The sequence below is a fragment of the Ahaetulla prasina genome, chromosome 13 (assembly GCF_028640845.1).
Source record: "Ahaetulla prasina isolate Xishuangbanna chromosome 13, ASM2864084v1, whole genome shotgun sequence".
Lineage (NCBI taxonomy): Eukaryota > Metazoa > Chordata > Lepidosauria > Squamata > Colubridae > Ahaetulla > Ahaetulla prasina.
Window position 1 is genome coordinate 228,426 of NC_080551.1, and position 20,743 is coordinate 249,168.

Consider the following 20,743-nt stretch of genomic DNA (forward strand, 5'->3'; position numbering starts at 1 on the left):
TACCTAAGGAATATTGGGATTTGCGAGAAGTCTTTAGTGAGAAAGCATCAGATGTTCTACCTCCCCATATGCCTATTGACTGTGCAATAGACATCCTCCCAGGGGTAAAGCTTCCAAAACCAAAAGCTTACCCCATGACCCAAAAGGAATTGGGGGAGCTACGTAAATTCATAGACAAAAACTTAGAGCGGGGGTTTATCCAACCGGCTAGGCTTCGTGTGGCTGCACCAGTGATGTTCCGAGAAAAGAAAGATGGCTCTTATCGCCTTATAGTTGACTATAGAAATCTAAGCTGTCTGTGGAAAACGTATACCCCATGCCGCTCATGAAAGATATGTTAGCACATCTAGCAAAAGGAAAGTTTTTCACCAAATTAGACCTACGAGAGGCTTACTACAGAGTTCGTATAAAGGAGGGGGATGAATGGAAAACCGCTTTCAACTGTCCTCTAGGATGTTTCAAGTTTCGAGTACTGCTGTTTGGACTGCAGGGGGCGCCCGCAGTTTTCATGCAACTAATAAATGAAATACTCCATCAACATTTGTTTAAAGGGGTTCTTGTCTACCTTGACGATATACTTATCTACACAGAAACAATGGAAGAACATATTAAACTAGTAAGAGCAGTTCTCAAAAAGTTATTATCTGCAGAACTTTATTGCATGCTATCCAAATGTGATTTCCATCAAACAAAAATAGACTACTTAGGGTACCACATATCGGCGGATGGATTAGAAATGGACCCAGAGAAAGTGAAAGCTGTCTTGGAATGGGCCCCCACGCACACGCAAACAGTTGCAAAGTTTTTGGGATTTGCAAACTTTATCATCAATTCATCCCTCCTTTGCTCAAATTGCTTTGCCAATCACCAACCTCTTAAAACTAAAGGAGATACAAAACCCAAACCATCATTACCTCTTGAATGGACAATGGAATGTCAGGCAGCATTTGAAAAATTAAAAGATTGTTTGCACTGAACCTATTTTAAAGCACCCTGACATGGATGTTCCTTTTGTAATACAAGCTGATGCAAGTGATGTAGCAGTCGGAGCCGTTTTGCTCCAAAACAATACTGATGGTAAACTACAACCCTGTGCTTTCACTTCGCGAAAAATTGACTGAAACTGAAAGACGATGGGCTATTTGGGAAAAGGAAGCATTTGCAGTTCATTGGGCTCTTCGCACATGGAGACAATTCTTAGAGGGTTCTAATCATCCTTTTGAAGTTTGGACTGATCACAAAAATCTAGAAGCTCTAAAACTCCTAGAAAACTTTCACCTAAACAAGCCCTGGGCTCAATATTTTAACCGTTTAATTTCCTTACATTACATTCCTGGAGGAAAAACTTTTTGGCAGATGCTCTTTCACGCTTGCCCCAATACAATGATACGCTCCGGTGGTTCAGCCAATACTTCCCATTCAACAGTTAGCAGCTCAGCTATAACTAGAAGCCATACCAAACCGAGTCATCACTACCAGATGAACTAACTAAGTTGTTTAAAGAAGCTTTGAAAACTGATGACTGGTTCTTGGCGCATTCCATGAATGCACACTCCGTGATGGACTAGCTTGGATTGGAACAAAACTATATGTTCCTCTATCACTCAGAGAAACCATCCTACAACGATGCCATGATGCCAAAATGGCAGGACATTTTGGATTTGTAAAACCTTGCATCTTCTTAAAAGACAATTTTGGTGGCCAAGTCTTAAAAGACATTCAATCATATATCTCAAGTTGCCCTATTTGCATCATCTAAAAGGCCTCCAGGAAAACCTCCTGGACTACTTCAAACAGTAGCCCGACCAGGAGCTCCATGGAAAGAAATATCCATGGATTTCATAGTGGAATTACCTGAAAGTTCAGGCAATACTGTGATTTGGGTAGTGACAGACCTTTTCTCCAAACAAGTCCATTTTATTCCATGTTCAAAATACCCTCCTCAAAGACTCTAGCAAAGTTGTTTGTACAACACATTTATAGACTCCACGGAGTTCCTGATCGCATCATTTCAGATCGAGGAGTTCAATTCACTTCTCAATTTTGGAAAGAATTTTTACGATTGATTGGCTCCACCCAAGGATTAAGCTCCTCCCATCATCCTCAGACTAATGGAAGTTGTGAACGCTCAACTCGGTACTAGAACAATATTTACGTTGTTACATTAACTATCAACAAGACAATTGGGCAGACCTACTACCTTTGCTGAAGTTGCCTACAATAACTCAATTCATAGTAGCACAGGATTTACTCCTTTTAAAATAGCTTCAGGCCAAGATTTTGTCCCATTTCAGAACTTCCCAAAGGAGAAACTACTGTTTCCTCTTTGTCAGAATGGATAGATCAAATACAAAGCACATGGAAAATGACTACTTAAGCGATCGGCGCTCACCGTGCACGCAAAAACAAGCAGATAAAAAAGATCCCTGAGAACAAATATCAAGTGGGCGATAAGGTTTATCTATCCACCAAATATCTTCAAACCACTCAAAATCTAAGAAACTTGGACCCAAATATGTGGGACCTTTCCCCATAGTGAAAATCATCAACCCGTGACTGTACAACTAGAATTACCAAAAACACTTAGAAGAATTCATCCTGTTTTCCATGTCAGTTGTTGAAACCAGAACACACATCCACTTTCCGTGCTGATCATGTACCCCTCCTATACCAATTCTCATTGAGGGCGAACAACATTTTGAAATAAAAGAAATTTTGGATTCCAGAAAACATAGAAATAAGATTCAATATCTTATTGCTTGGAAGCACTTCCCTTTATCCCAGGTCGAATGTGTGAACAAGGAAGATGTTCGTGCTTCAGGAAAAATAGCTCAATTCTATAAAAAATATCCTGACAAACCCTAACTTCTCTTTTTCTTTCTAGGACTGACGTCCTTGTTGCAGGAGGGCCGAATGTCAGCCTCCACTCCAACCTTCATATCTCTTTGTGCTCCTTATATCTAGTTATAGATAGCATGGGATTGTATTTCTAATGTACATAGCTATTGGATTCAAGTTAAGTAGAGAGAGCCCTTTAAGAGTGTCGGTCTGACATAATTAAAGGTGGGAGGGGAGATTGCTATTTTGAATTCAACAGGAATGTTTGGCGCAGACTCTAGCGGACATTGCATTCCTGATATGATTGACAACCAGAGGCCTGCGGAAGAAGATTACCACGGGACCCCGGGAAGGAGCTGGCATTGGACCAGACCTGATGACCTTTGGGAAAGGGGAGGGAGGAATAGAGTGATACAGATTGTTAGCCATATTTTGTCTCAGATTCAACTTTCCACCGCTAAACGCAGCTGCTATCCCGATGTATCTAGTAAAAGTACTTTTCTTTATTTGCAAATGAAGTCAAGGTGTATTCTTTCCTAGATATAATCAGAGGCAGCCTGACAGTAAGTTGAATCTCAGCAGCATGTCGACCAACCAGGATTTTAACCAAAATACCGAGGGGATCGACAGGAAAAATTTGATGGAACTGCTGAACTGTGGGAGGCGTCCGGAGGATTTTCTGCTGACACTTTTAACCCTGAGCTGGAAGATTGCAGAGCTCGGTGGATAGAGCAATTAAAACTGGAAGAGAAAGGGTGGAAACCAAACACCGAAGAGCTTCCGTCTGGAGTGACTAAAAGAAAAAAAAAGGGGAAGGAAAGACTTTCGGAAGCAGAACAAGAGATAAGGGACAAGCTCCAGTTGGAGGAGGCATTGCGTCTTTTCCGTGAAGTGAAAGTAAGGCAAGCTGCTCGCCAAAGGTATGAATCCCCTATTCAGTCCTCCAGGTGGGAGGGAGAAGAGGAGGAAGTAAATACAAAGGGGCCACCTGGAGGAGATTCCCAGGGCGGAGAGATTTCTTAAGGCCCAGAGCTGGAAACCCCCTTCCCAGAGGTAGCTGAATTGGATGGGGGTCACACGCCACCTGCTGACCAAGCAAGGCTGCGCAGGGAAGGAAAAGCCAAAATTCCCCCCATATCAGAGAAATTTGATGGAAATGCCAAGGAGCTGGAACTTTTCCTGGCGATAGTGAACGACCACATGATAGACTGGGGGGAAGATTATTGGTCACAGGCGGCACAAGTTAGAGCTGTGACCCACAACTTGACAGGAAGAGCAGCTGCATGGTTTGTGTCACTATATACCAACCACTCCCCCTTACTGCAAAACTACGAGCATTTTATTACTGCACTGAGGAGGAGGTTCGAGGACCCCCTAGCAGAGCAGGCGGCCAAAGGGCGGATGAAAACCATCAGGCAAGGGAGGAGAACGTTGGCTGATTACAGCCAGGAGTTCAGTGATCTAGTTCCCTTGATGAGAGGATGGTCAGAGGTGACCCTTGTCGACATTTATAAAGATGGTCTGAATGGAGACCTCTATGAACTGTGCCGGACACGAGCCTCTCCAACCACGTTGTACGGCTGGTACACCCTGGCAGCGGAGATGGAAATTGAACTAGTGAAAGACCGTGGCAGAAGACAGCGCACTGGAAGACTGTACCCTGCCCATTCTCCTGGAGGCCCTTCTGGGGACGCTCCTAGATCGGAGGGTGGGAGATAACGTTCGACTGCGTGCTACAGATGTGGAAAAGAAGGCCACCGAGCAGCCGACTGTCGGGTGAAGCTGGTGCCAAGGACGACCTCTGGTGGTGAAAAGGAACCAGTGAAACCAGCCGCTAAGGCGCGAAAGCCGGCAAAAGTGGGAGAGGGCGTCGCCAAGAAGGCCACGCCCATCAGGGAGGAGTGCGAAGCGTCGACCGAAACTGATGACAGCAAAACCACGTCAGAGTCCGATGAAGACCTTCTGGTGAGTTGGACACGGGGTCCTTTGGACATTCCAGTCAAACTGCATGTACCCTCTTCGGGAAATAAGGGGGAAATGTTAGCACTACTAGACTCTGGATGTACTAGGTGCATGATCAGCCCCGAACTAGTAGAGAAAATGGAACTAAAACTGCGAACCCTAAGTAGGCCCATAGCCTTTGCCCAGTTGGATGGCTCTGTGGCAGGGGGAGGACCCGCCCATTTCGTAACAGAACCCATAGAAATGATAATGGGAGACCACCGAGAGATCCTTAACTTCATAGTAGCCCCAGGGATGGACCAATCCCTGTTGCTAGGTTTGTCATGGTTACGGAAGTGGAACCCCCATATTAACTGGAGGACGGGAGTCTTACGTTTCCGCTCTAGGACACTAAAGGGGGAGAAAAGAGAAACCAAGGAGGGATCTACCGTGGCCATGTTCCAAGATACGATGGGGGCAATGATCGAACGGATAGAAGGGGAGGAGAGGATACCTAAGGAATATTGGGACTTGCGAGAAGTCTTTAGTGAGAAAGCATCAGATGTTCTACCTCCCCATAGGCCTATTGACTGTGCAATAGACATCCTTCCAGGGGTAAAGCTTCCAAAACCAAAAGCTTACCCCATGACCCAAAAGGAATTGGGGGAGCTACGTAAATTCATAGACAAAAACTTAGAGCGGGGGTTTATCCAACCGGCTAGGCCTCGTGTGGCTGCACCAGTGATGTTCCGAGAAAAGAAAGATGGCTCTTATCGCCTTATAGTTGACTATAGAAACCTTAACGCCGTGTGCGCCGAAAACATATACCCCATGCCGCTCATGAAAGATATGTTAACACATCTAGCAAAAGGAAAATTTTTCACCAAATTGGACCTACGAGAGGCTTACTACAGAGTTCGTATAAAGGAGGGGGATGAATGGAAAACCGCTTTCAATTGCCCCCTAGGGTGTTTCCAGTTTCGAGTTTTACCATTTGGACTGCAGGGAGCGCCCGCAGTTTTCATGCAACTGATAAATGAAATACTCCATCAACATTTGTTTAAAGGAGTTCTAGTCTACCTTGACGATATACTTATCTATACAGAAACAATGGAAGAACATATTAAACTAGTAAGAGCAGTTCTTAAAAAGTTATTATCTGCAGAACTTTATTGCAAACTATCCAAATGTGATTTCCATCAAACTAAAATAGACTACTTAGGGTATCGCATATCGGCGGATGGACTAGAAATGGACCCAGAGAAAGTGAAAGCTGTCTTAGAATGGGCCCCCCCACGCACACGCAAACAGTTGCAAAGTTTCCTGGGATTTGCAAACTTTTATCATCAATTCATCCCTTCCTTTGCTCAAATTGCTTTGCCTATCACCAACCTCTTAAAAACTAAAGGAGATACAAAACCCAAACCATCATTACCTCTTGAATGGACAATGGAATGTCAAGCAGCGTTTGAGAAATTAAAAAGATTGTTTGCCACTGAACCTATCTTAAAACACCCAGACATGGATGTTCCTTTTGTGATACAAGCTGATGCAAGTGATGTAGCAGTCGGCGCCGTTTTACTCCAAAACAATTCCGATGGTAAACTACAACCTTGTGCTTTCACTTCTCGAAAATTAACTGAAACGGAAAGACGATGGGCTATTTGGGAAAAGGAAGCATTCACTGTCCACTGGGCTCTTCGCACATGGAGACAATTCCTAGAGGGTTCTAATCATCCTTTTGAAGTTTGGACTGATCACAAAAATTTAGAAGCGCTAAAAACTCCTAGAAGACTTTCTCCCAAACAAGCCCGGTGGGCGCAATATTTTAATTGTTTTAACTTCTCCTTACATTACATTCCGGGAGGGAAAAATTTTTTGGCAGATGCTCTTTCACGTTTGCCCCAATACAATGGTACTCGCTCCGAGGTGGTTCAGCCAATACTTCCCATTTGACAATTAGCAGCTCCAGCCATAACCCGAAGCCATACCAAGACCGAGTCATCCCTACCAGATGAACTAACTAACTTGTTTAAGGAAGCTTTGAAAACTGATGACTGGTTCTTGACGCATTCGCATGAATGCACACTCTGTGATGGTCTAGCTTGGAGAGGACCGAAACTGTATGTTCCTTTGTCACTTAGAGAAACCATCCTACAACGGTGCCATGATGCCAAAATGGCAGGACATTTTGGATTTGTAAAAACCCTACATCTTCTTAAAAGACAATTTTGGTGGCCAAGTCTGAAAAAAGATGTTCAATCATATATCTCAAGTTGCCCTATTTGCACATCATCTAAAAGGCCTCCAGGAAAACCTCCTGGACTACTTCAAACAGTAGCCCGACCAGGAGCTCCATGGAAAGAAATATCCATGGATTTCATAGTAGAGCTACCCGAAAGTGCTGGCAATACTGTGACTTGGGTAGTAACAGACCTATTCTCCAAACAAGTTCATTTTATTCCATGTTCAAAATACCTCCTCAAAGACTCTGGCAAGTTGTTTGTGCAACACATTTATAGACTACACGGAGTTCCTGACGCATCATCTCAGATCGAGGAGTTCAATTCACTTCTCAATTTTGGAAAGAGTTTTTACGATTGATTGGCTCCACCAAGGATTAAGCTCCTCCCATCATCCCCAGACTAATGGAAGTTGCGAACGCTCGAACTCGGTACTGGAACAATATTTACGTTGCTACATTAACTATCAACAAGACAATTGGGCAGACCTACTACCTTTTGCTGAAGTCGCTTACAATAACTCTATTCATAGTAGCACAGGATTTACTCCTTTTAAAATAGCTTCAGGCCAAGATTTTGTCCCCATTTCAGAACTTCCCAAGGAGAAAACCACGGTTTCCTCCTTATCAGAATGGATAGATCAAATACAAAGCACATGGAAAATGACTCGCAAGGCGATCGATGACGCTCACCAGGCACACAAGAAACAAGCAGATAAAAAAAGATCCCCTGAGAACAAATACCACGTTGGTGATAAGGTTTATCTCTCCACCAAATATTTACAAACCACTCAAAAATCTAAAAACTAGGACCTAAGTATGTGGGACCTTTCCCCATAGTGAAAATCATCAACCCCGTGACTGTACAACTAGAATTGCCAAAAACTCTTAGAAGAATTCATCCTGTGTTCCATGTCAGATTGTTGAAACCAGAACACACATCCACTTTCCGTGCTGATCATGTACCCCCTCCTATACCAATTCTCATTGAGGGCGAACAACATTTTGAAGTAAAAGAAATTTTGGATTCCAGAAAACATAGAAATAAGATTCAATATCTTATTGCTTGGAAGCACTTCCCTTTATCCCAGGTCGAATGTGTGAACAAGGAAGATGTTCGTGCTTCAGGAAAAATAGCTCAATTCTATAAAAAATATCCTGACAAACCCTAACTTCTCTTTTTCTTTCTAGGACTGACGTCCTTGTTGCAGGAGGGCCGAATGTCAGCCTCCACTCCAACCTTCATATCTCTTTGTGCTCCTTATATCTAGTTATAGATAGCATGGGATTGTATTTCTAATGTACATAGCTATTGGATTCAAGTTAAGTAGAGAGAGCCCTTTAAGAGTGTCGGTCTGACATAATTAAAGGTGGGAGGGGAGATTGCTATTTTGAATTCAACAGGAATGTTTGGCGCGGACTCTAACGGACATTGCATTCCTGATATGATTGACAACCAGAGGCCTGCGGAAGAAGATTACCCCGGGACCCCGGGAAGGAGCTGGCATTGGACCAGACCTGATGACCTTTGGGAAAGGGGAGGGAGGAATAGAGTGATACAGATTGTTAGCCATATTTTGTCTCAGATTCAACTTTCCACCACTAAACGCAGCTGCTTTCCAATGTATCTAGTAAAAGTACTTTTCTTTATTTGCAAATGAAGTCAAGGTGTATTTCTTTCCTAGATATAATCAGAGGCAGCCTGACAACAGGGGACCCAAATGCAGTATCAGTCTTAAGTACTGAGGCTGCCTTCCCCGAGAACTTCCTTGCCTCTTGTCTCCCACCATATTTCCCCACAGCCTTCACTACCACATTGCCTTCTTCATCCCTCTCCCCTCTTTCACCCATCAGCTTCCCCTCCAAACCCTCCTCCTCCTCCATCAAGGCAAAGAAATTCATAGCATCCACCTGCCAGCAAACTGGAATAGAGAGCCATAAACCTGGCTGGAGATACTTCTGCCTTGCATCCAGTGCCCCAGCACAGTCAGACTCTCCCTCCCTCCCCCTTCCAAACCAGCTTTTAAACATACATGACGTGCCTCAAAGATGAAACTTCCATCTGAGCTCTCTTTCTCATGCCAATGAAAGCAAACCTTGCCTCTCCTTGTGCTTACAGCTGCGGTCTGATCCCATGGCTGAGGCAAGTCAGCCTCTCTAACCAAGGAAAGACAGGCTTTTCTGTGGAAGGCTTTCCTCCTGAAGCCACCCTTCTAATGATGGTTTGCTTCTTTCTGATGCAGCATACAGAATTCCAGTGAGTAGCCTGAGAGGTACTGGAGCGCCCAGCTACAAAGATGGGATTCCTCCCAAGTGGCCCCAAACCCCTTCCAGGTGATGCCTGGCCCTCCCACACCACACTGCTGGCCTCAGCCATGGCACTCACCAATGTTCTTCTCCAGCCACTGGTGCCCTTCAATGAGCTGGTCAATCATGGCAAAATAGTGGGAATTAGCTTCATCTGGCATCACCCAGCCTCCTGTGGCCATCTCAAGCTGCCCATTTCCTATGAGCCTGCAAACAAAGAACTACGTCAAAAACTCCAAAGGAAGCGAGTGCAAAATGTCTGAATATTGAAAATCTCTTGAGTATTCAAACTAGGCTGGGCCAATTATTTCTGAAGCATTTTGTTCAAAATAGTCCCATTATAAGCTCATTCAATTCAGCTCATAAATTCAAGATTTCTAATTTCTGGAATGATTGGAGCAATTTGCTTCGAACCTGCAAAAGAACATTTTGAACTAAAGATGCTCAGATGAAAAATATTTTCATCCTCATGTTCATTCAAGCAATGGTCTAGATATCCTTCCAGATTGATTCAATCTTTTAAAAATTGGTCAAAATATCCCACAAAAAAAACCAACATCCAGGAACAGAATTTCTGAGATTGTACCACATGGTTAGGTACAAAATACACTTAGCACATCGCAATGGCAGTTTTCACATAACACCCAAGCCACACAAACTTCCTTTCAGCTTAACATGATGGCCTGGTTCATGCACAATGTTCAGGTATGGAATGAAGTGAAAGATTTGGAACTGGGTGAGGGCTTAGAGGTTTACAGTATTGGATAGGTGAGTCTTCGTAGCTGTCCATTGAGTACATGAGGCTTCAGATGACTGACAAGCAACTGTTAAGGCACACCTGAGACATTCTGGTTATGAAGAGAGGCCTAGAGATAACTCCCTCAGGCAGGTTTACTGCCTAATAGCTGGGCTTATTAGGGATCATAAAAGGAGAAAGAGATGAAGATCAGATCAGTAGTAGGCAGAAGAAGTGATGGCAGGAGGCAAGGGGAAGGCTGTTATTGGGGAAGTGGCATGGATTGTTGGAGATCAAGCCCCACTTCGACTCTCCTGTCTTCCACCCTCAAGCTAGATTATCAAGTCCTCAGAAACCCTGAATCTGCTTCTCATTGCCAAATTCCATTTTCTCTGTAATAAGTTCTCCTCATCCACAAACTCATTGTGGGCTGAAGGACAGGGATATCCTTCCCCAAAGGGCAAGGATATGTGCATATCCAGGAAAATGAATTAATTTGGTGATAAGTTTAATGTACTATGGAACCCAGATCTTGTGTTTGAATAAGTGATGTTGCTTTTATGTTATGTAGCTGTTATTCTATATTATCTCACGGATGCCTTAAGAACACCCTATGTCCCCTATGTAATATTACCGGTATTTCTTTGTCTGTATATATTTCAGTGAAGGACCCTGTCTTCCTTTGCATTTTCTGGCTTGTTATCCCTATGCAATTTTTTATATCATTCTCTTACATTTCTCCTCTATCTTTGAAACCAGAAATAATTGTTTCCTGCTAATTGTCTCCATTCCACCAGGTTTAACATCCATTAGGATGTTAAGGTTAACACTTAACATCCTACTGATTTTTTTATACACTTGGTATAAAGGTGGGTGAAAAACCAATTCCCAAATTCTTCAATGAAATCTGGAAGCAATTTTTTCAGCTTTTGTGGGTGACAGAGAAAACACAAAACTATGTATGATGTTCAAGTTACTTAGGGAGATATTCTTGCTCATAGACTCTGTTGCTCAAAACAAACTGTGCATCTTTTGTTGCTGTCTAGTTTCTCTTGTACTTCTGCACACAGGATTACCTCTGTGGCTCAAATACTCACATTTCTGCACCAAGTTCTTTCATGGCATGGATGAGGCCAACTAAGCTACCTTACCCAACCCTTGATATGATCCTTCTAAAATGATGTTTCCCAAATTCTAATATCAGAAAATAAATCACACACACACACCCTGATCGCAGTTACCTGCGGACTGCAGTCCGTTTTTCGCTACTGATGTTGTCCCACCATTTGGAGAAGAAGGAGATTTCGGACCAGATGAAGCGCCGCCGTGGGTCTTCCTGCAGCTTCAGCACCATATTGTTCAGAATGTGCTGAGTCTGGTCCACATAGTATTTGTCAAACGTCTTGATCCAGCCTTTGAGTAAGCGACAAGGAAGCATTATAACACACCCATCACAAATATGTCAAAACACTAGCTCTTGACAAGAAGGAGACATCAGGAAGAGAAATTGACCAAGAATATGCTACTGTGGTCTAAATTTGCTACACATCTCTCACCATATCACTTCAAGGAATTGTAATGATCGAAATAAAATGGTTTTTAAGAAGGTAGACTTTGCAGTAACATGCCCATGGCTCAGGTTTGAGGAATCTGGGGAAAAGCCAATTGAAGCTTTGGTGTATGAACAAAATCAGTAACAACTTTTATCCTAATGACTCAGGAGTAACAGTACTTATTACTGCAATATATATGCTGCTCCATATCCAGAAACTCTGAGCATATCAGATTTTACAACAAAAGTAAATAAAATTTTATAACCAATCAGACTCATGCATCACTATTTGGAGAAAGCAGGATCTCATGTCCAAATGCCTGAAAAGTCATATTTTTATGGCTCTCTGAAAAGTTACTAAAGTGGGGAAGGGGTATTTTAGGTCTGGGGACAAGCTATCCCAAAGTAATGAGGGCCACCAAGGATCCTAGGCTTTCAGTGATTTCTGAGTTTCATTTGGGTGACAATGACCTCTTGACTCAGTTTCGGTTTAATTTGCAAGTGAAAAAAAAATTAGCTCAAAATTTGAAAAAAGAGCCAAGAAAAAGATAGAGAACAAACACTATTCACCACAAAATGGGATACCATGAAGACAATATAAATAAAATGCAGGATCAGAAAGAAATCTGCACAAATGATGAGCATATCTTCAGAAACTAAGGATTTCTGGATAAAATATAAAACTTTCCATTAACAAGCACTAGTAACTGGAAATGAAAAGGAAAAAATTCAACATTTTAGAAATTGACAAAATATCGATCCAAATTTTAATACAATATTACTATAAATTTGACAATAAACCTCAAGATTATTGTCAAATAAATTTTTAAAATGAAAAAATGTATATGAAACCAATGAAAGATATTAAAAACCCACCGTCATAAATACTAATAATATTAGTAAAATGTACTCAATTCTTAGACTCCCCGTTTTCATATTAAGAAGTTGATTATATTTTTGAAAATATTAAAAATGGAAAGTCTCCAGGTCCTAATAGGTTAACAGATTCTATTAGACATTTAAAGGTATTGCTATACCAGAATTTTTCTCATTAAGCAAAACCCGAAAATTAGCTTAATTCCTAAACTAGGTAAAGATCTGATAGAAGCTTCTTACAGACCTATCTCCCTCCTTAATCAATCAGAATAGAGCTGGAAGGGCCTTGGAGGTCCAACCCCCTACTCAAGCAGGAGATCCTGTACCAGTGATGGCTAATTGTTAGTGAGTATCTTTTGATTCCCGTCACATAGCCACGCCCACCCAGTCACATGACCCGCCGCCACCAAGCCACGCCCACAGAACCAGTAGCAAAATAATTTAGATTTCACTCCTGCTTCCAGCCTTGGATTATCCTCTGAAGCTGCGTCTAGTGCCAGGTTTGTACTCCTTCCTTCCTCTCCTTTTTCCTCCCTCCCTCCCTCTTTCTTTCTTTCTCTCTTTCTCTCTCTCTCTCTCGAAACCCCCATCCTCCCATTTTTTGCCTAAACCCCCCATTTTTTGCCTAGCAGGCTTCAGCTTTTTTACCTTTTAAAAAATGCTTTTAAAAGTAAAAAAAAAAAGCCTCTGACAATCCGGCACCTCAGCTGGGATCGTCAGAGCCTTGTTTTACCCCTTAAAAGCATTTTTTTTACAACTTCTTCAGCTGAAGAGGCTTAAAAAATGCTTTTAAAAGTAAAAAAAAAAGGCTCTGATGATCCCGTGGCTCAGCTGGGCATGTGGGGGGCTGGGATTTTTGCTACTGGCTCTCCAAACCACCCGCCGCCATTGCTACCGGATCGGTCGATCTGGTCCAAACCGGAAGCATTTCACCCCTGCCCACAGACTATAGAATTTGTAATTGTATCTGGAAACTTTTTACAGTTTCTTGATTCTTTTTAAAGTTTCCCCCAAGTGATAGCAATCATTTGCCACTTATTCTATACTCATTACCTGTAAATCTCCACCAAATGAATGCATGGATGCAATGGTTACCCAACTATAGACTAAAATGGACCACTAGATAATTCAATAGCTGACCAACTAGCTACTGCATACTTTCAAGACACACGCTGTCTCTTTATTACAACTGATTTATCCGGCAACCTCCTAGATCTGTGACGGTGAACCTATGGCACATGTGCCAGAGGTGGCACGCAATGCCCTGTGAGCATGCCAGCTGGTGCCCCATTTCAGCTCTGCCATGCATGTGTGTTGCCTACCACCGACCAGCTGGTTTTCGGGTCTCTGCTGCACATGCACAGGGGGCGAGGCAGTGGTGAAATCCAGCCTGGTAGCGCCAGGGGCGAAAGGCTCTGCCCACTCGCCGGAACGTCATTACATCACATTTTGGACCCTTTGTGCATGTGCAGAATAGGCGTGCGTGCTCCTGCGTGCTCCCGTTCCTGAACCGGTAGTGAAGGTAAGTGGATTTCACTGCTGGGGCGGGGGCCATGTGTGGGGCAGATGCGTGCATTGCACTTGAGGGGTTTGGATGCCTGCTTTTGGCCCTCGGTCCAGAACAGGTTAGCCGTCACTGTACTAGACTATAGAATAACCTTGTACAGGAGCTTCAGAATTACTTCTTTTAAAATAACACAAAGCACTGTAAGCAGCCAGCACATCCATCAAAGACTACACAGAAGCCAGGAAAAGATGAACAGCGAGTTATAAATTATACAAGGCAAATAATCATACAATTAAGGCAGAAGAACAACTTGATCAGAAGCAAAGCTACAAGTAGCTTATCAGGCAAAAGAAATAAAAGGCATGAAGGTATTATGGAGTTGTCTTATTTATGCATTCAGTTAAAACAAATAACTCTTCCCTTTTTTGGTGCATCCTGGTCCTGGTTCCTGCCAGCTGGATAACTTTATATTGCCAGAAAGATGGGGAAATCGCTGTAGGGAACTTTACAAAGATACTCAATGACAAATAGATCTTTCTATATTGACATGGAAGAACTCCCTATTTGGCAACCAGTAAATCCAAGGAATTTATGGACTTAATTTTTCATCTCAAATCAGGGAAGGCACTATCTGAAAATACCTGAGCTAATTTAAAAAAATGCATCAAGTTGGCATCACCTTTTACAGCATCTATAAATCTGGTCATATATTTAAGGACTGGAGCCTAGTAATCATTATACCCATCTAAAAGAAGGGGAATGAGACCAGTCCTGCCAACTATTGACCTATAAGTCTGCATAATATTATAAGCAAACTTCATGAGGACATCTCCAGTGGAAGCTTAAGTGGAGACTGGGTGGAAGAGAAAGGATTATTGGCAGAGGAACAAGCCGGGTTCAGGGAAGGCCGCTCAACATTTGACCAATGTCTTATACGTCAACAGCTTACTGAGAATAGAATAGAATAGAATAGAATAGAATAGAATAGAATAGAATAGAATAGAATAGAATAGAATAGAATAGAATAGAAGTCTTTCTGGCCAAATGTGATTGGACACACAAGGAATTTGTCTTGGTGCTGTGATGGTGCAGTAATTAGAATGCAGTGTTGCAGACAAGGTCTACCGACTGCCAGGAGTTTAATTCTAACCAGCTGCACATTGACTCAGCCTTCAATCCTTCTAAGGTTAGTAAAATGGGGGCCCATATTGTGAGGGCAATATGCTCACATTGTAAACCACCCAGAGTGCTATAAAGGACTATGAAGCAATATATAAGTCTAAGTGCTATTGCTATTGAGAAATATACATCTCTCAAGCGACTGTTTCATTCTACGCAGCCTTTGCTGATCTTAAGACAGGATCTGACTCTGTATTTTGAATCAAGCGATGGGACAAGCTGTGTAATACCACCATTGATCGCCAATACTGTTTCTTATTTGCTCATTACATGAACGAAGGTCAGAGTAAGATGTAGCTTGAAGGATACCTGACAGTATGAATTCCAACTTAACAAAAGCATAAGACTAGGTTGCATACTGGCACTTCTTTTATTTGTTATGTGAATGATGTGGATAAAACAGCTGGAGAGAGTGAAGTTTCATCTACCCAACTAGCAGAGAGACATTTAACTATACTGCTGTATCCAGATGATGCAGTAATTCCCTCAAGGATGCCCACTGGACTCAGGAGAGCTCTGGACACCTTTGTACATTATTGTACAGAGAAGCAGCTAAAACTAAATTAAAGGCATTTACAAATCACCCTAAAAAGCTACCTGGATTATTAACAACCATTCCATCAAACAGGTTGGAATGCTTTCGATATCTGGGGGCAATATTTCAAGCTACTGACTATAAAAGGGCTCATGTTAACTATGCTTCAAAAAAGGAACATCAAAGTGCAGCAGCTATTCTAATATTTTATTATATTATATTTTACTATGCCATTGTAGACTAGCCTCAAAAAGTTTGATGGCTGCAGGTACCGTGTTCCCCCGAAAATAAGATCCTGTCTTATATTTTTTTGAACCCTGAAATAAGTGCTTGGCCTTATTGCAATGCGCTCAAAAGCCAGGGGATGCCTTATTTTGGGGGAAACAAGGTATATATTAACCTACACACTTGCAGCCATCAAGCTTTTTGAGACTAAGTCTCTAGTCCAATTATATAATAACTGTACCACCTTCTAATCTTGCCTACACCACCTTCTAACCTGTCCAGTCTCAATTCTTAAGAGCAATTTTTCAAGTTCCACACTTCATCTTTAATTCCTCATTATGCATGGAGGCTGGAATGGTGAGATGGGAGACCAGAATTTGGCAATTCTACAAGGTGACGCTGATATTTTTCCCTGCAGGCCTAACTTGTTGGTATTAGAAGATAAGTTTCAAAGGGGGTGGAAAGAAGCCGTTTATAACAAGCTCCCCCTCCTAAGACTCTCCCCCACTGATTAGCGTCTCTGTGCTGAGCAGGCAAGAACCCGCCCTCAAACAAGGCCTGTAGGACATGACAGACAGAGACACATCCTGGCACATGCCATGTATCTCAACATTCCCCACCAGAGAAGGGCCTTTAACTTAGGCTGATGTAATGTGCCACTTTCAGATGTCCTAGGTACAAAAGATGCCATGCCCTTTAGGAAGATGTCCCTGGCACTCAGGACATGTACCAGACAGGTTATTTTGTATTGCCAGTTTTACACAGGGTAAATACTGGGATGTGGTGGCTCAGGGGCTAGGACGTTGAGCTTGTCGATCGAAAAGTTGGCAGCTTGGTGGTTTGAATCCCTAGTTGCTGCCGTGTAACAGGGTGAGCTCCCATTACTTGTCCCAGCTTCTGCCAACCTAGCAGTTTCGAAAGCACGTAAAAATGCAAGTAGAAAAAATAGGGACCACCTTTGGTGGGAAGGTAACAGCGTTCCGTGCGCCTCTGGCATTGAGTCATGCCGGCCACATGACCACGGAGACATCTTCGGACAGCGCTGGTTCTTCGGCTTTGAAACGGAGATGAGCACCGGCCCCTAGAGTCGGCAACGACTAGCACGTATGTGCGAGGGGAACCTTTACCTTTACCTTACACAGTATCCCGAAATGTTCTCACTGCCTCACTCCTGGCTTGTAAAACAGGATATAATGACCAGCAGTACAAGCAATTCTTACTTTCTGATATTAATCCTGAAGTAACTTAAAAGATTGCCAGGTTCTGTGTGGTGGCACACCAAATTAAGCAAAGAATAAATAAATAAGAGCAACTGAACTTTTTTGAGTAAGGGAATGGCTTTGCCTACAGGTCATTTTTTTATGTCAACTCCAGTGTTGCACCTTCCTTAGATTTGTCAGGGGCTATTTCTAAATTTTAGGTTAGTAAAATAATAAGAATAAAGCTTTTTAGCGAATGTTTCTATGTATCACTCATTTATTTTTGGATGTTCTAGATCTTCGAAAACTATTTTCTTCTTCCTTTCTGCTGATTAACAACCACAATAAAGTTATTTGAATTTGCTTATGGAGTAATTTGTTTAATGAGTGTGAAGGCTGAGATTGTGTCTGTCAGCTAGAAGAATGTGTTGATAGTTCCCTTATGTGGACCGAAAGGAAGCAAACACCGAAACATTTAGATTGAAAAAGAATCATGAGATGTTATGATGAGAGATGTTTCTCTCTTGGCAGGAAATGAGATCTGGGAACAAGTATTTTTAGCATAACATCAGAGAAGGTGATAAGGTACTGAAATTGTCTGGAGGGAGAAGGGAATTATTTTAAATAAATTTTCTCTATACTTTTTTTACTTTCTATACTCTTCTTAGTTTAATTTTTTATCCTTGTATTTGTAAACTTTAAAAATATATACAAAAAGGGGAGAGACAAGAAGCAACATTCAGGATTTGCAATGCACCTTAATGCCGGATGGAGAGGAAGTGTGCCAATCAAATTTCTGCTCTTTCGATGTTTCTTCTTGGGAAAAGTGAGACGACTGCATGTCAGCTAATTTAGAGGAAGTGTATGATAAAGTGAATAAGCTTGAATTTCATTTCTGTACCAATACATTCGTGGGTTGCCTTCTGAATATAGTGAGAATACTATAAAAGTAGTCCTCAACTTATGACCCTTCATTTAAGAACTATGGAAAGTTTGCACTGAAAAATGTGACTTATTTCTGTCACACTTACAAGCATTGCTCACCCCTAGAGTCAACATGAGCAGAACTTGGGACTTGGCAACCAGCAAAGTTCACGTCAGCTGCAGCATCCTGGGGTCTCTGATTGCCAATTACAACCTTCCCAGGAGGCTTCCTGGAGGAGCTAACTCAAGGGAGGAAACTGGATTTGCTTAATGATTGTGTGATTCACTTAGTGATTTGCTTAATGACAACTGCAAAAAAGTTTATAAAACTGGGTACAATAAAACAAGTCAACACTTGCATTGCTTAGCGAAAGAAGTTCCAGTTCCAGTTGTGAAACTAAGTTAAGGATTACCTGCAACAGGGAAGTAAATATAAGGGAGAATAAAGAGAATATTTAGCCAGTACAAGGTGCGAATGCTACAATCTCCTCTTGGATATGTGAGATATTTTTGGAATCCTTGCAGGGACATCACAGGTGTATTAGTTGTGGATGAGACATGTTCATCTTAGCAGATGAAGTCACATTATTGGCCGAGTACCCAAATGTTAAATACATTGTATGACACAACAAAGATTACGGACTTGAAAATCAATGCCAAAGACCAAATTAGGTATGTCTGGCAAATTCATTCCCAACAGCTACACATTATCATAAAAACTGAAAAACTACAGCAAATCCCTCTTTCTTCCTTTCCTCTTTCCCTTCCTCCTCCTTATCCCCTCTTCCTCCTCTTCTCTTTCCTACCTCCTTTTCTCTTCTCCTTTCTCCCTTCCCACCATCCTGAAATGGTAGCCAGGCAGACCGGACCTTACATTAATTATTCATCTTCAATCATCCCTGTACATTAACCATCAATCCATTTTCTACCCTCGTCCCCCCCCATTTATTACCCTCCCCCTTGCCCCCCCCTTACCCCCCTGAGACTTCCCAGAACAAAATGCGGGGTATAAAACTAACAATCATAATCCAAAATAAATCTTAAATTATAATCATCACACTCTGAATTCCACTCCTTTAAACATATCTAATACAAAACAATTCCTAAATTTACTCATATGCTATTTGAGGGATAGAAGAGGGAGAAGAAAGGAGTAGGGAGGAGGGAGGAGGGAGGAGGGAGGAGAGGATGTAGATAAGAGAAGGTGAGGAAGGTTGTGGAAAGTAGAAGAAGATAGAGAAGGGAAGAGAGTCAAAGGGAGTGGGTGGTGACTGGGCAGACCCGACTAATTGTATATGACTGTACATTAAATATGTTATTGGACGTGAATGTGAAAACCAAACTTTTTCATACAAAAAAAAAACTACAGCAAATAACATTTCCTTAATATTTTGGCATTTTAAAATATTCAGCTTGTGGTAGAAAGTATTAGTGTATGGACTGATAATTCAAATAATGTTTGTCAAAATAAGTGAAAATTAAGAATGCAATTGCCCAGTCTGTTGGGAATGAGAGGTGAAACAGAAAAACCTGGTGTCCTCAGAATGGACAACTTAACAATCTGTACAATAAAATAAGAAGAGAGGTGAGATTCCCTAATAAACAATTGGATTAAAGTTAAAAAGAAACACTATATAAAAATCCCAATCTGGCTATCCACAATGGAAGCAATGATTCACCCAAATAATTTAGATTTGAATAAAATGCTAAAATATAAAGATCTATTAGATATTCATGGAAAATTAAAAACACTACAGGACCTCCAAGAACAAGGACTACGGGTTGGCTGGTGGGCCTATTTTCAGTTACAAAATCGATACAAACAAGATATAAAAGAATATGGAATATATCTTAAACCACAGCAATTAGATAAAATTTTACTAGGGCCAGACAAAAAAAATATTACCCAAATTTATAAATATTTGCTAGAAGTAGAATTGGAAGAAGAAGTAGTGAAAGGATGTATGATCGCATGGGGTCAAAATATTGGACATAATATAAATTTATCAGATTGGGAGAAAATATGGAACAGAAATTATAAACTAACCAAATCAGCAGCATACAAAGAAAACGCATATAAAATGTTCTATAGGTGGCACCTGCCCCCTTCGAGATTAGCGAAAATGTATCCCAAAATGTCTCCCATATGCTGGAAATGTAAAAATAAAGAGGGAACATATTACCATATGTGGTGGTCTTGCCCCGAAGCACGTAAATATTGGTTAAAAATTAAAAAGTGGCTACAAGAAATCACGAATGAACAATTGGATCTAGAACCCGTACTTTTTTTATTGGGGATCTTTAAAAAAAAATACGTGAAGAGTATAAAATATTTAATACTACATATATTAACTGCTGCTAGGATGGCCTTCGCTCAATGTTGAAACAGCCATGTGTGCCCACAGAGAGACTTATTGTACAAAAGATTATGAATTGCGCAGAAATGGACAAACTAACTTTGAGTCTGAAGGATAAGGAGACATCAGTATTTTATGGTATATGAGAACAGTGGTATGGATGGATGGAAAGGAGATAGGAATATTTAGTTACTAAACATAATCAATAGATAAAATAAGAACACAAATATGTATAATTTAATGTTTGTCATTATTGCATGGATTATTATTAGATGAAAAACACCACAAATAAGCTGTTAAATGATATAAGCCTTTTTCCCCCCTT

General features: G+C 41.5%; 1 protein-coding gene across 4 annotated transcripts in view; it reads right to left on the reverse strand.

The window, feature by feature from the left end:
* MAN2A2 (mannosidase alpha class 2A member 2) overlaps positions 1-20,743 on the reverse strand; it is a 57,688-nt gene that overhangs the window by 32,605 nt on the left and 4,340 nt on the right. For all 4 annotated transcript variants that reach the window (XM_058156618.1, XM_058156619.1, XM_058156616.1 and 1 more), the window contains exons 4-5: positions 11,306-11,477; positions 9,408-9,535 (exon numbers count right to left, since the gene is read on the reverse strand). In XM_058156618.1, coding sequence (XP_058012601.1) covers positions 9,408-9,535; positions 11,306-11,477 — 300 coding nt within the window. The remainder of the gene's footprint in view (positions 1-9,407; positions 9,536-11,305; positions 11,478-20,743) is intronic.